The following is a 14,743-nucleotide window of genomic DNA, read 5'->3' as shown; positions in this document are numbered from 1 at the left end:
TGCTGTGGCAAATCAGAGGGGGGCTGCTGGGGGTGTGTTATATCTCTGACTAACTGGCTTTATCGATGCGGTGCTCCCTCACTCTCATTCACCGCCCGTGTCTCTAAACCGCCGCTCTCTCTCTCGAACCAACGGACGCAAACCAAATTAAACTTCTCTGTGTCAGCTTAAAATTGTGAGTCAGACTCAGATTTAGAAGCTGGGTACTTGAAATAAAACAAAGCCAGAACACAACAGGTAGAGGTTTTAGAGTTTAGTCCATGAATCCACCTAGTCAGTTTCAGAGACGTTTCAGGCTGACTGTGGAGGTTTGATTGACAGCTGCAGCGTGATGTCTGGATGTGTTTTTCCAAAAGTTAAATTCGGCTTTACTCATGTGGAGTTTGGCTGCGGTCAAAAACGCACTACCCTGACTCAAGTCAATGGGAAAAACCACTTTCACTGCAGTGCCGGATCCTGTCTTGTAAGAGAACATTTTACTCTAAAATGTAGAAGTGGAAAGTCAAGGTAGGTGTTCAATGTTTTCGAAGCTTTAAACTTGACCACATGCATTTCTCCTTCAGGGTGATAAACTTTATACTGACAGCAACTTTGACCTTGAGATAGCCTCACAGGTACAAATGTGTCTGCAGTGTGTGTGTGTGTGTGTGTACCTGTACAGATGTTGGAGCAGGGCATCAAGAGTTGCCCTGTTTATCTTTGGCAAGCTCTCTATGAAAGTGGAGTACTTCTTTACCCTCTGCCTCACGTCCTTCTCATCTACAAAACCCACACAGACGAGAACTGCTGTAAAAATGCCAAATATGACAAAGTACAAACTGAGACACGGCCAAGAAATCGAGGGTCGTACTTTTTACATTATTTGTGACGCAGATTTGATAATTTTATGTCGTTTCAGAGTCTCTAGTGTGCAAATATCTTGATCGTTACAATTCTACGATGTCCAACGTTGGCATATCTTTAAACGCCTCACATACCCAGAGCTGACACCCAGTATGGATACAGCTCCTTGGTCAGCAGCGCATCCTCTGCTTGGGATAAGAAGCTCTTCAGGGTGTCTGTCACATCCTCCAGCTGGTGCTCCTTCTCCCTCAGCTTCACATTACGGGCGTCCCGCGTGAACTCCTCCAGGAGCTGGGCCACTCGACCGGCATCCCCCGGCCTCTGATAGACCCCCTCCTGGCATAGACCTGGTCAGGAAGAAAGGAGGACCAGTTCATTCACCTAGAACTCGCTCTGCTGTGGCTCATTTTATTTCATTGTACAGCCGCCGTCTGATGATGAATACCCTTACTGTGTTTGCAACAGCAAATGGCAGTTCACAGATTTCTATATAACTAAACACAATTACAGGGCAACAACCAACCTTATGGGTGCCAAGCTGTGGGACTTAACAATGTTACATAAGCACATTTGAATGTAAATTGCAGGTAGTATAAAATTGTCTCTGCAAGGTATATTAACCTTTTGTACCACTTTGCAGTTTCAGTGAGAGTTAACTTTATGCCAGTCTGTCATTATATCGCACAGCACTAATAGTGGTACTTTATCGTGCATTGATACAGCAACACACACAGTGTGATATAGATTTGTGTGTTTAAATTTGGACTATGTTTTTCTGCATTTCTAAAAATGATGGGATAATGTCACAGCCAGCGTTGGAAAGCGTGAAACTCTCATCACGACGCAGCGTACCGGATGAGTCAGCTTTTCACAGTGATAGAAAAACACTTCAACACTTTCCCCGCCCTTTAAATGTAAAGTAACTCACCGTACTGAGTGACAAAAGCAATGCAACTGTCGAGTATAATCGGGATGCCGTTTTTAGTGAGCTGCTGGTCGCTGAGCGCCTTGCCATCTGTGCCGGCAGCCAGCGTGATGGCGGAGAGCCACAGGTCAAAATCCGTCTTGTTGAAACCGTGGACGTAAACTGTTCTATTAAAGACAGGAAGGTAAATATTGAGGACACCCTGATACAACTCACAGTAACAATATGGCGTTTCATACTTTGAGAAAAACCTTGCTATCAAGTCATTAAATAAACAACCGACAAGATTAAAGGAATGCAGGAGCGCCTCGACAGAACGCACAGCAGCGAGTTTCCCACGAGGTTTGATCAAAAACAGCAAGCAAAGAGCAATTAACGGAGTAAACACAAAGTCTTGTTGCATTACTCTAAAAAGAGAACCGTTGGCTTGTGCTACATGCCACCTCACCTCGTCTCTGTAACTGACACGGGCAGTCTAGCGAGGCTTTAATTACCTCGGATGGTTACAGTAGGTAACATTCGGACTAACAAGACAAATGCAAAAATCAAAGCTAACGGCGTTGCATAATGCATGGTGTTGTTGGATCACAAATACCTTGCCAATTAGCACCACCTTTTTTTCAAAGACTGACATACCTTCTGCCTTCCACCATCAGCAGGACTTGGATCTTGTCGTCACCCTCGGTATGCGTGGAGACAGCTGTGGAGGGGGGGGGAGAGAAGAAACAAGTTGTGGGAAATGCAGCCTCCAAAACTGGGTACATTCAATGAACAGTTGAGGTTTGACATTTGCAGTTGTTCAACCTTTTGTCGAAGCGCAAGCACTTAGAGGACTTAGCCGTGAAACCTGAACATTTCAATGTATCCATTACTTGTCATCTAAAGGTCCCTGTTCTCGGAAGTGTTCATTTACTGTTTAGGTCAATCATGGCAAATAATGCATTGTGCGATATGTCTAGACATCTCTGACTGCTCTTTTTACACGTCGAGAGAACATCCGATTGGAGTTAACAGCATTTCCATGTTGCGATGGCGAACATGGGTACAGTAAGTTGCTTTAAACAAGAGAGGAAAGCTGGGCATACACACTTATGTCAATGGTCACCGAGTGAGATTGCACAGATGGTACGACTTAACATCCTTCACCTGTGCAATCAGTGTTGAAATAACAGTGTAAGGATCCAGAAAAACTGGGGCAAGAGACTGGAAAAGGTCTTGCATAATCTCTTCTGCGGGTTCAAAGATCATGGCAACAATCAAACACGGGAGAAAAAGTACAAAAATGATGTGAGGCTCTGCAGCTGAGGCACAAATCTCCTAGCAACAATATCTGGCACTTTTTTTTGTTGTGCTCAAATAATGCATACATACAGACATACATAAATATGTATATAACAAAGGAAAACCAGCAAAAAGAAAATAATCTGGATCATAAAATACATAAATATGTTGACTTGTTGACATAGATTGGACCCCAAAAAATCTACTACCTGCAATAAATAACTAGTAAACCATGCAACATTCAAAATAGATAAGTGTAAAAATGAGTCTTTGTATTGAACCTTATCTAACCTTGCTTCATATTTAACATACAAACTCAAACTTTATGAATTTATGAATATAGCACCTTTCATGCAGACATCCAAAAAAGTACAAAAGTATTTTAATCCCACAGAGATCACGATTTAAGAAACATAATCCGTGGACGGTGTTTTTCTCTGTACTGTTTATCTTAAATGGAAAGCTTTGCAGTCACCGCGTCACCAAAATGAACAAAAAAATGATTTATTAGTCATTTCCCTTTCCTCTACCAAACACAATGATTTCTGCTTCTTCAGTAAACACGACGATTATCAGCAGCGACAGGAAATTTAATTTAATTGTTGGCACAGGACTGGTTAAAATATTACAGTCTTATTTTGGCTAACAAGTCCTTTGTATGTTGAGCTAAACAACAAAAACAATCAATCCCCAGAAGTCTCTCTTAACAATAATTTGCTTTTTTATTTTCTTTGGCATATTTTCAAGGGCACAGTATTTCATTCTGATCCAAACAACAAGAGAAGAAAGGAGGAAACTTCAGAGATTGATGTTGACTTCCGAGGGGTTTATTAAGAATGTTATCAGGTAAATGCAAAACACTTGTCATCGCTGTTTGAACAAACACACAGCGGCCCTCTTTTATCCATCTTACAGCTCAGTGGGAAACATTTTATTACTTAATATGTTTGTGTGATAAGGAACTAAGTCTGCGGCCTTGTTCTCTCCATTAATTCAAACTGGCCGCCCTTTAAAGAGATTTCCATGACATTTTTACCCTCTAAAACTCCGGCTGATTTAGTGTGTCGATGCACATTTTCAGTGGAACCATCAGGGGCTGTTTATTCTGACAGATATTATACAATAACCTCATGATATTACAAGCCCTGTTGCACACATTTGCAGTGACCTGAAACTGACTTTCAGCCCTGGCTTAAAGAAAGTCTCCGATGAACGCAACCGTTCACGGGTGGGAAGCGGTTGAGGGATCCTGCAGTGTTTGCTATGATAGCGACTCCTAACTGATTGTTTTACATGCTGTCAGTTGCCCGAGCAGCTGGAGGGCAAACTGAGGAGAAACTCTTCTTCCAGGTTGCATCGATCATTTATTAAACACACAAAATCCAAACACTTTACCGTATCAATACTTTTCTTGCAATCTAAATCCAACCAACTGACTCCGATAATCTCCAACTCTCGACAACTGACAACTCAACTAATCAACTCAATCCACAACACAGCAAACGTCTATATACTCGATAAACCATACTCCACACTAAATATTCCATAGTGTTGCTTTTCTGTGAAAACTTTAGTATGAGAACTTTCGACTAAAGCAAAATTTAAAAGGGCGCCCTGTGGAGTTTTCTTGTAAACAAACACAAACAAAACTTCTCAGTGTTTGTTTTTCAGTCTTATTCACATGTGTGTATCCTTGAGCTCTAAGAAACAGGCCATAAGCGTTTCCCTTCTCATAAAACATTTGTAAAGACGAGTATGAATTGCGTGCGTCCATGTTTACCGGCCAACAGTCTTCTTCCCCGTCTATGTCTCTGGCACGCTGCAGCATTCAGAGACGTTATTGTTTGGAAAGTCTAATCTACACTAGAACTATGTTACAATAGGTGTATTTATCTGTTCAGAATTGGGTATTTGGGGTCCAAATGACCATGAATCATCAACTGTTCTTGCTCTTTCTGAGCTGTTATTGTGATATATCTTAACAGTTAAATAAACCTCACTGAAATGTGCTGGACTGCAGTCTTGTGTTGACGCCTATCTTAATTTTTAGATGATTGTGCAAAGCACTGGGATTATCTTTTTCTTTTCTTTTTGCCTTAAGAGAAATCCACTGAGAAAATTGCACAGAATGAGTTCAGAGTTAATGTGCTTATCTTGTTTGAAAACTGCTCATTTCAGAGAGTTCTGGGTGGGAAAGGCTGATTCGTGCATGGTGACAGGTTAATAATTATCCAACTGTATCTGTCATTTTCCACTTTTTTCTTTTTACATTTTACTTTGGTCCGAGTTATTTGCGCACGGTAGACATCTTCACACAAGACATCACAAAAAGATCAATCTTCTCAGCTGAGCCCCCAGGAAGCCATTTTGAGAGGTAATGCACTTTTGTTCTTTGGGGATCTTTTTTTGTTTTTGTCTTTTTGTGTTTTTTTTTACAGCTGAACTCATTTTTCTCAAAATTTGAACAAAAAAGCCAACGACAGAAAAAATGGTTCCAGTCATCGGGTCGAGGCAAACGGAGAATAAATGATTGACACGGCAATTAAAGATAAACAAATATACTCTTTAGTAGATTTTTAAAAAGATTTAGATGATGATCACTCTGAAGTTCGAGGAGCAGACTGCGTCAAACTTGCGATGAACTCCCCGATGCAGTTTGAAGTGCTGCATGCTGGAAACGTGGTGAATTTAATTGAAAAGTGTGTTTATCAAATCCCCTCGCTGCTACACGGGGGCACCTTTCATGTGGCGGTGTCACTGCGGAGAAAATAACAGTTAATCCCATGTCACAGGCTGTGATTCCTAAAGGGATCCTTTTCAGTGCTCCAGAAACCTACTATCCCCCTGACAAAACACTGGTCCCCACCCCCCTTCTGGCGTTAGCGGCTCTCCAACTGTGACAAATATGGTTTGAGAAAGCCTGGAATAAAAATGGAGCGCCACGGAGGTTCTTCTCCGCCCCCCCGCCCAAGGTGAGAAGTGTAAATGGATTAAAAAGAGATGCATCGATTCTCCTCCTTCTTCTGTTTGCAGATCACACTGCCACAATTGATCAATCTGCCAAAGTATGAACTTCCACCGTGAATGGCAGCTTCCCTCCAATGACTATCCTTTAAATAAGTGTTGTTCACCAGTAAGATTCACGTTAGAGGGCAGTGGAAAGAAGCCTGACGCCGCCGTACGCCGTTTTCATGCCACATTTTGTGAGAACGGCACAAGGAAATGGACCCACTTTAGCTGATGCTCTTTTGACGCTACATTACATAATAATTACTTTCCCTGACCTCGTATTAACACCGTTTCATAAACAGGTCTGGAGCATCTTCCCACTCTACTTCAGTCAACCCCCCCAAAGGATGATTTTTATTATGGAAGACTAAGCTGGCCAATTAGAGCAGAGATCTGTGTAATGGTGTGAGAAGCTGAAATGTCTTCTGACACTAGCTGCCTGCGTGCATCCTGTGACATCCTTAAGTAGATTTAAATGCAAGAAGTGGGAGGTTGTCATGGATTGGTAGCTTTTTGTAAATTACTCAGTATATCAAAATGGTTAGAGTGAATTTTAAAAAGACAGAAATCTCTGGAAAGTCATCACTGACTTACTGCAGTTGACCACTAACACCCTCAACCATAAACACATATGGTCACTTTAAGCTCTGAGATTTTAAAAACAGATTTATTGCATATTTAAAACCCCAGCAAAGAGACTGTTTGCTTATGTAAACTGTGTGAAATGAACTGAGCTAAATGTACTGAAGCTTTTTCGACCACACCTCAACCGTGCCACCTCCGACATTCCTATAAATACCCTCCTAACACTCTTTCGCTCTCGTATTCCGTCCAGCCCCGAAAACACACAACACCGAAACGACTCAAGCACACTCAGGAAAGTGAGCTACTAATTCACCCGTCCACTCACCTCATCCTGAACATCGACTTCGTATGTCACTTTTCCCATTGGACGATTAATTATTCGGATGAAATCAGGACGACCGCGTTCAAAGTTTCCATTGACCCACGCCAATAGACCCAACGACAGAAGATGAGAACTCCTCTGTGGCTTGAAGCCCCGCTTCCCATCATCCAAGCCAAGAGTTCACAATCTTTCGTTTTGTTCATATGTTTTAACGTATCCAGTTGATAGTTTCGTCCTTGCAGGTCAATTGAAGCTTGAAGCAGAGTTTCAGGAGCAGGATCGCACCTCAACCGTGTCACTTCTGACATTTCTATCAATAATCTCCGAACCCTCTCGTCTCTCTTTCACTCTCGTATTCTGCATCACAACACCACCTTGAACACACTCAGTTAAGTGAGCTACTAATTCATCTGTCCACTCACCTCATCTTGAACATGGATCTTCATCTCACTTTTCCCACTGGATGATCAACCCACGCCAATAGACCCAACAGCAGAAGATGAAAGCTTCTCCGTGGCCTTGTGCATGAGGCGTCTCTCCCATATTTTAAGAGTTGACACTCACAATCTTTCGCTTTGCTTATAAATCATTTAAATGTATCTTTATTGATGGTGTAGTTCTAGAATTGAAACTTTTACCTTTACCTTATACCTTTCTAACCCTCTTGTCTTCTTTCGCACAACACCGCCTTGATCACACACACGAGTTCATCTGTCGACTGAAAAACTGAAACTGTACTACACAGACTCAAGGACAAGAGATTTAAGTATTCATAACAACAGAGTGTTGGTTAAATGTTGCTAGGCTAAGCTTCTTCATATCTTTTTATAGTGTTTTTTGTAGAGTTAGTTAGCCCTGAAAGCTTGCAGGAAGCCCTTTCTGATGGCTCATGTAATCTGTGTTGTGAGTCAAAAAAAAAAACATTCTCTTGATGTCTTGTAACAGAATCACATGTCAAAGCGGCCAAGAATTACCTCAGTCACGCATTGTCGTGATGAAGAGAAAAGACACAAACAAGCCAGAGGAAATCATTTTGTCCACTTCCAAAAAGCTTGACAGGAGAGTCACGTTGCACAAAAGTGGGAATTTATGTCATGTTTTAATGGAAGTGTTTCATGTTTCACTTTTACGGAGAGAAAACAGCTTCGAGGACGAGGACTGTGTTATCGTTGGATGAAAAGTATCTTGGGGAAACAGGTTTAGTCTTTCTAAAAGAAACAGATTATCCCAAAAACGCACTGAAAGACGAGACTGTCTTATAAGACAGTAAGTTTGAGGTTAACTTTCTTGGCGAGAAATGGAAAAATAATTATTCTTACTGAGCTCCTGCAGCTGTTTGAGTTGAAGGACTTCCTCCTCTCCCTCCTCTTCTCCTGAGCTGAAGTGCAGGGAAGAGCCTTCCAGCATAAACCAGCCCATCCTCCAGTGGTACAGGTCATGGCCTTCTTTGTAGTGCAGTCTGCCAATCAGCTCGCAGTCTCTCTGCACCAGTCCCTCGACTTTAGGCGGAACGAAGCACTGCGAGTCACGTGGAAAAACAAAAGGCAGGGAGAGAAGAACGAGGCTCGCGAATTAGGAACTTTCACATTTAAAACTTTCCTTTCGCCGTGGCGAGTCACCTCAAAAGAACAAAACAAAAAAAAACAAAAACAGGTGCAGGCAACTTCTTGTAGGGATAAACCTTTGCTCAGCTTCTGTTCCCCTCTCGCTCGCATGGCTCTCTTTGGCCATTGTTCTAAGATTCAAACTGAAATATGGAGGTGTGGAAGGCTGGTGGTACAGATGGAGGGACATATGGACCGATGCAGCTATACCTCCCACTATCTATGACCGGGTTGGCCTGGGATTAAAGGGATACAAATGACAATAGGGGACATATTTATGTAGGGTGTTATTACAAGGTCAACGCGTGATGACTTCTCTCACTGATTGAGGACAATGTGTGGAAGTGTCGCAGGGCGAATGGAAAAAGTACGTAGTCGTGCTGTAGTTCCGTGACATTCGTGCAGCTTCTTCTTCATAACTTGAAGTGAAAAACAAACTTATAAAAGGAGTTTTTATTTTGTGCGTATGTGCTGTATGCAAAGTGTGTCACCTTTGTTAGCGCCTGGATCCAGTCATGCTGTGTTTCCTGTGTTTCGGCTCCAACAATCAGTACTCGCTCTGTCTGCAGGTACAGCTCCACGGTAAACACAGCCCTGCCAGGGACACACAGCTCACTATTAGAAATCTCGAATTGTAAAAAAATATATACTCGCAAAGATACAGACGCGGGAAACGGGCACAGAAACATCCAGAATCTGTGTTCATTTGCATTTTCACTTAAAAACAAGACGAAAACTTTTACTTTGGCTGTCATACCAAAGATCAACTCGCAAAAATAAATGGAATGTGACATATGCTGTGTATATACTGCGTACACCAGGGGTGGAATGTACATTTACTCGAGTACTAAACCTTTTAAATACACAAGATTTAAAACAACATCATAGAAACAAACAACTATTTGCTATATAAAGACACATTGGTGTAATGACGTCCCTCTGACTTTAGGGACGTTTTCTTGTCAACACTGTTACATTAAGGATTTATGTTGACCAAAGCAGCGTTGGCGATTGTTGGAAAACAGGGAAAGAGTTCTGTTACGTTTGATTGAGGTTACAATTATGAGGATGATCTGCACTGTGAAATTACAGTTTTTGTCAATGGAGTCTGTTGGCGAGTAAGATCGATATAACTGTTTCTGGTTAAGCAAAAAGGGCTCTTACTTCTAACAAGAGTCCTATCTATATAGGAAGATCCATAATGGTGTCAGAGAATTTAAATAACAATCCAGTCAGTTAGTGGCAAAAACAACCACTTGAGGAAACATACTTTAAAGAGCACACGCTTACGTGGCCGCCACCGCAGCCTATTTTGTATTTATGTTCACACATAACCCGGGGAATTAAGACTGTCTAGTCTGAAGTGTGTTTCATGATTATCTGCGAGTTGAAATGACTGATTTTGTCAAAGGAGCCTGGTGGCTGTTTCGTATATATATATAACCTTTGAATACACAACGCTCCTTCTCCTTAAACTATTTAAAATCCTCTTGGATTAGTGCCAGAAAGCTGGAAACAAGTCACAAACATATGATTATCTTAAAGAATATGATGCATCGCTGTTGATTAAGTCACCCATCAATGTAGTTAGAATTACCTTTAAACATCCACAGCAGTAAAATGCAACACACACATGAATGCAGCAGCAATTCGAATTTCATTTTATAACTTTAGACACACTGCAGATACAGTACATATCATACATCACAGTCCCCACCACTGTTCCAACCTTCAGATATTGTGCATTGGCATATTATCTGTGGTAAGTCGTATTTACTTGTTTCAAAAGCTCTCTGTGTGCCTCGTGGTCATTAAGCTGTGCTTTGACTCATCACGCTTTCATCGAGTTTCCACGAAATAAATGAAACCAAATGATAAAAACACGCTTGTTGGCCATGATTACTATAGCTTTGCTGACCATGATGTAAATTAAGTTTTTGCTTTAGACAATCACAATGGATAAAAGTCTAACCCTTCTGTCTGAACTGTGCCTGACATTTCTGATATAAACTATTTTCATTCATATGGAGAAGCTTTGCTCATAGCATGTTATAATGTATTGCTGTTCAGATATTCAAATTTAACCTTGAGGCTTTTATGAATGTGTTTCTGTGTCAGTCAATAAAGAACATTCGCTCTCTCATGTATGCATCTGAACAAAAACGGCAGAATATATAAACCTTCACACATGCACTTGCTGTCTGTAGCAAAAAGGCAGCTATTAATCTTTGTTGGTCTCTCTCCTTTCATCTGGTCTCTCCGTCTGTCTCGCTCTCTCAGTGGAGCTGCAGAGGTTAGAGTATCACTATCTTAATGGTTTGGACACGCACTGCCAAGTGGTAGCTCCTTCTTCCATCGGAGGCTCTAAATGCCGGAGCGATGGGTGTTTAAGGTGGTGTGTCGTGCGGGGGGTCAAGGCGGTGCTGACTCGCTCTCTTCTCTTGTGTGTCAGGGGAACAGGCGAGACATGGGTGTTTGTGTGACCCCGCGTGACCTCGCCGCCGCCGCCTCGCCGCTTACTCCTCCCTCTTCGCCGGCAGGTGTGCAGGCGCTTGTTAGAGAGGGTCCCAGAGGGAGCGAGAGGGGTACGCCGATGCGCTGGATGAATGCTATCATAAGGATGGAAGAGATGAACGCTTGCATTATGAGTGTCCCAGAGGGAGGAGGCAGCTGGGGAGGGGAGAGAGACGTTCCTGTAACGTATGTGTTGGCAATTTTAAACGGTTTGTGTCTCTCATGTATGAGATGCTTTATGTATTTTAGCTGCTGCTTCATATTTTATCCAAGTTTACACTCCTGCTCTCTCTTTTTATGTTTTTATACAAGACACCAGGTTGTTGTATGCAAGTGGCAGAGATCAGATTTTTACTTCAACACTGAACCGAGCTAATTAATGTAATAAATATCTTTTTTTTTTCCCCCTTTCTCAGCAGCCATGAAGCACATTATTGGACGCACGTGTTGTTTTGAACAAACCTTGAACTTCAGATCTGATAACTTCATTAATCTCCGGTGTGATCGCTCATACAAAGTGACAAACCACTAAAAAGACGTAGATCAAGACGACGTGTGAGAGACGAACTGCCACAACATCTCAAAAGCATCTCGGTGACGCACATTTTAATGAACGTGCCAAAAGGACGTTAGTGTGGCTAATTAAATATAATGGACTGGTTATTAAATAAAAAGGCAGATCATTAAGTGATGCACCTCAAAACAGGACAATAAAACAGACAATGCACATGAAATGAAACATTAAGTCGGGTTCACTGTGTGAAAACAGACTTGTTTAGTCTTTAGTTTCACTTTTAGTTCAAGTATTTCGGCCACAGCCTGACTGTCTTACACACACAAGTAAAGATATAATGAACGTGGATATGTACATACATGGCTGAGACATTTGATTTATTCAGCAGGGATTTTGTCTTTACAAGATTTCTTTCCCTCCCTGACTTAATATACGATGACTGCTGCAGAAAGCTGTTATGAAACAGCGTCACAAGTGTGTTACATCTGTTCTCATAGCCTGAAGTAACAGTGACACAGGAAATGTGGTGAACAAAATGCATGCCTGCCGCATGTGTTCGGCTATAATGAATCCAAAAACTGCAGTTCCTCAAACGTCCACTTGAGGCTGGCTCCAGAAGTGAGTCAGTCTCCATAAGTCCCCATGTTAAAATGTCCAACTTCACAGCAGAAATAAACATGTTTACAGCCTGGTACAAAAAACAGTTTTGGTCTCTGTAGCTAATTTCCCCGTTCATGACAACTGTACTGAGGCTGAATTTATATACAACTCACCTGTTCAAATTATATCAAGGCTTAAAGTTATGTGTAATTAATGGCGTGGCCGCTTTGATTGACAGGTAGCAAATCCGATTTTGCTTCTAAAATGACTTTTTCTATTATCAAAATAGTTGCTGCTTAATATTCTGTGAACTGATTAAAGATTTCTGCCTTACGTGTGTGTGTGTTTGTGTTTTTGAGGAACTTAAAACACTTTGTGCAACATGCTGTTTATTTTATGTTATTATTTAAAAAATAAAGCAGTTTAGTCATTTTCTACAGTTCTGTATATATTATCTTTAATTCATTCTAACATTGTATACATGAGCAAATATATAACCTCAGCAGATCTGATGCTGATCGAGACAAATCAGTTAATTATTCTGAGTCTGGAAAATTACAAGATAAAAAAAGCATTACTTTAAATGTTCAATTTAATTAGAGTACAAAAGGTCATGTGCCTGTTTTGAGTGTGCTCTAGTACTTTCTGTGCTCCAGTCTGACAAAGCTGCACTCATACTGTCACCTGCAACGCATTTCTGTACCTCTTTACTTTTACTCTTTTACGCCTTTGTGTGCTCTGATAGTCTTAATTCCCCAGCCCTCATATAAATAACCCGTCTCACTGACAAAGTTAGCGACTAAGCTCTCCTAAAAGTCTTTAAAAACTCTCAGACTGAGAAAGAGAGTGACGGCGAGAGCGATATGGAAGACGAAACAGGAAAAGAGCAGAGAGGTTTGTCTCCGAGGTTTTCAGTCGGATTTGAAGGTCAGAATCGACTTTTGTCGAAACAGGCGGATGAGTCAAAAAAAAAAAAAGTCCCTAGAAAACCAGAAAACTTATCACCAGCCAACACACTCCCTTTGCATTAATTCCTTAGGAGTGGGTTTGTAATATTCATACAAACTTTAGCGTATGCGTCGGGGGCCGCGCTATAATTCACGGCGTCCTCTGCCACGGTGAAATTACCCAAATGCTGTGTTTAATGGAAGCGACACCTACGGCCTCCTGTAGCGCGGCGATAGGCTGCTGGTGGGAGTGTGTCATCTGCATACGTTAATATTCATGAGCGCCAGACAGTCAAGAGGTGAGGCGTCCCTCGGCACGCTGAGGGGAACGCTGGAAAGTTGCAGAAGCGAGAGGGAAGCCAGGCAGAGTTTAATCTAGTGAAACGCACAGCCATTATGAGCGTTAGAGACGGAGGAATAATAGCCTTTCCGGGGGCGAAGCCGTGACCTGTAACTGGGATGTATGCGCGAAGCTAAAAATGGCGCATGTCACTGTTGCTTTGTGGAGTCTGTGCACAACCGCCGTTATCGCTGTAACCTGTCACGACTGTTTGCATGTGTCCGACTCATTATAAAGGTCATAGTTTTAGCTGTCCAGATGTGTTTCTAATGGCTGTATAAATAACATTTACAAATAAAAAGCATTGTTCCCTCTTCATAACATCTGCTGCTGTCATTAAGGACCTGGCTCGCGCTTTAATCATAAGCCATTATCAGACTCCACACACACACACACACACACAAACAGTACGACCCAATGTGAGCGGAGAGGGAGGATGAGAAAGAAAGGATCGAGGCATCTGTTTCCTCTTTTGTGTGTGTGTGTGTGTTTTTTTTTGTTTTTTTTTGCGACACTTCCAGAAGAAATAAAGAAAAGTTTGCCGCCGGAACAACTTTTGTTTAACGGAATCATAATCTGAGAGACGTGAGTGGAGAAGGGAGGGCAGTTAAAGCCGCGCCGATCGCCCCGCGTCCCCCGCCAAAGTAAACAGTGAAAATATAGCACTCATAAAGCCCTGATGGGTTCTGTTAAATTGAATAATGCTCAAGTTAAGATTATGCTAATGAGCCATATGACAAGGGAGAGAAACTATGCAGAAGTCTGTGTTTACACGCGCGCGTGTGTGTGTATGTGTGTGTATTTATGTTTAACCAGACTGGAGCTCTGTAAAATATGAATCGCGTGCGCAGAAATAAATCATTAAAAAGGTGCTCGAGTGCGTGTGTCCTTAAAGCAGATTGAACAATCACGTATAAATTATGATTTAGCGGAGAGGATGCAAATGAAGCATTCAAAAGTGCTATTTGCGTACATGTATATGTGTGTGTGACAGCTGTAATGAAAGCCCTATAACCTGGATGAACTGCTGCAAAGTTTGAATCATATGTAAATGACCAAATCTGGATTAACATAAGATGTTCTATATGCAATATTCGTGTTTATTTTTAAGGTTTAGGATCCTTTAAGGCCTGTGTAAAGAAAACAGTTTCAAAATCATCTCCATGAAATCAAACAAACGTCTACAAAGCCACGAGTTTCTCTGATCTTTCTTCAAAAGCGTGCACTAGATTTAGTTTTTTTTCCACTGGAGATCAGTG

General features: G+C 41.6%; 1 protein-coding gene across 4 annotated transcripts in view; it reads right to left on the bottom strand.

The window, feature by feature from the left end:
- arap2 (ArfGAP with RhoGAP domain, ankyrin repeat and PH domain 2) overlaps window positions 1–14,743 on the bottom strand; it is a 125,604-nt gene that overhangs the window by 22,620 nt on the left and 88,241 nt on the right. For all 4 annotated transcript variants that reach the window (XM_027287736.1, XM_027287735.1, XM_027287734.1 and 1 more), the window contains 6 exons: window positions 9,061–9,163; window positions 8,285–8,483; window positions 2,405–2,468; window positions 1,772–1,935; window positions 978–1,190; window positions 654–759 (listed from right to left, as the gene is read on the bottom strand). In XM_027287736.1, coding sequence (XP_027143537.1) covers window positions 654–759; window positions 978–1,190; window positions 1,772–1,935; window positions 2,405–2,468; window positions 8,285–8,483; window positions 9,061–9,163 — 849 coding nt within the window. The remainder of the gene's footprint in view (window positions 1–653; window positions 760–977; window positions 1,191–1,771; window positions 1,936–2,404; window positions 2,469–8,284; window positions 8,484–9,060; window positions 9,164–14,743) is intronic.

This window comes from Larimichthys crocea, chromosome XIV (assembly GCF_000972845.2).
Source record: "Larimichthys crocea isolate SSNF chromosome XIV, L_crocea_2.0, whole genome shotgun sequence".
In the NCBI taxonomy this organism is placed as follows: domain Eukaryota; kingdom Metazoa; phylum Chordata; class Actinopteri; family Sciaenidae; genus Larimichthys; species Larimichthys crocea.
Note: the sequence above shows the minus strand (reverse complement) of the source record. Positions and strands in the feature narration are given on the sequence as shown.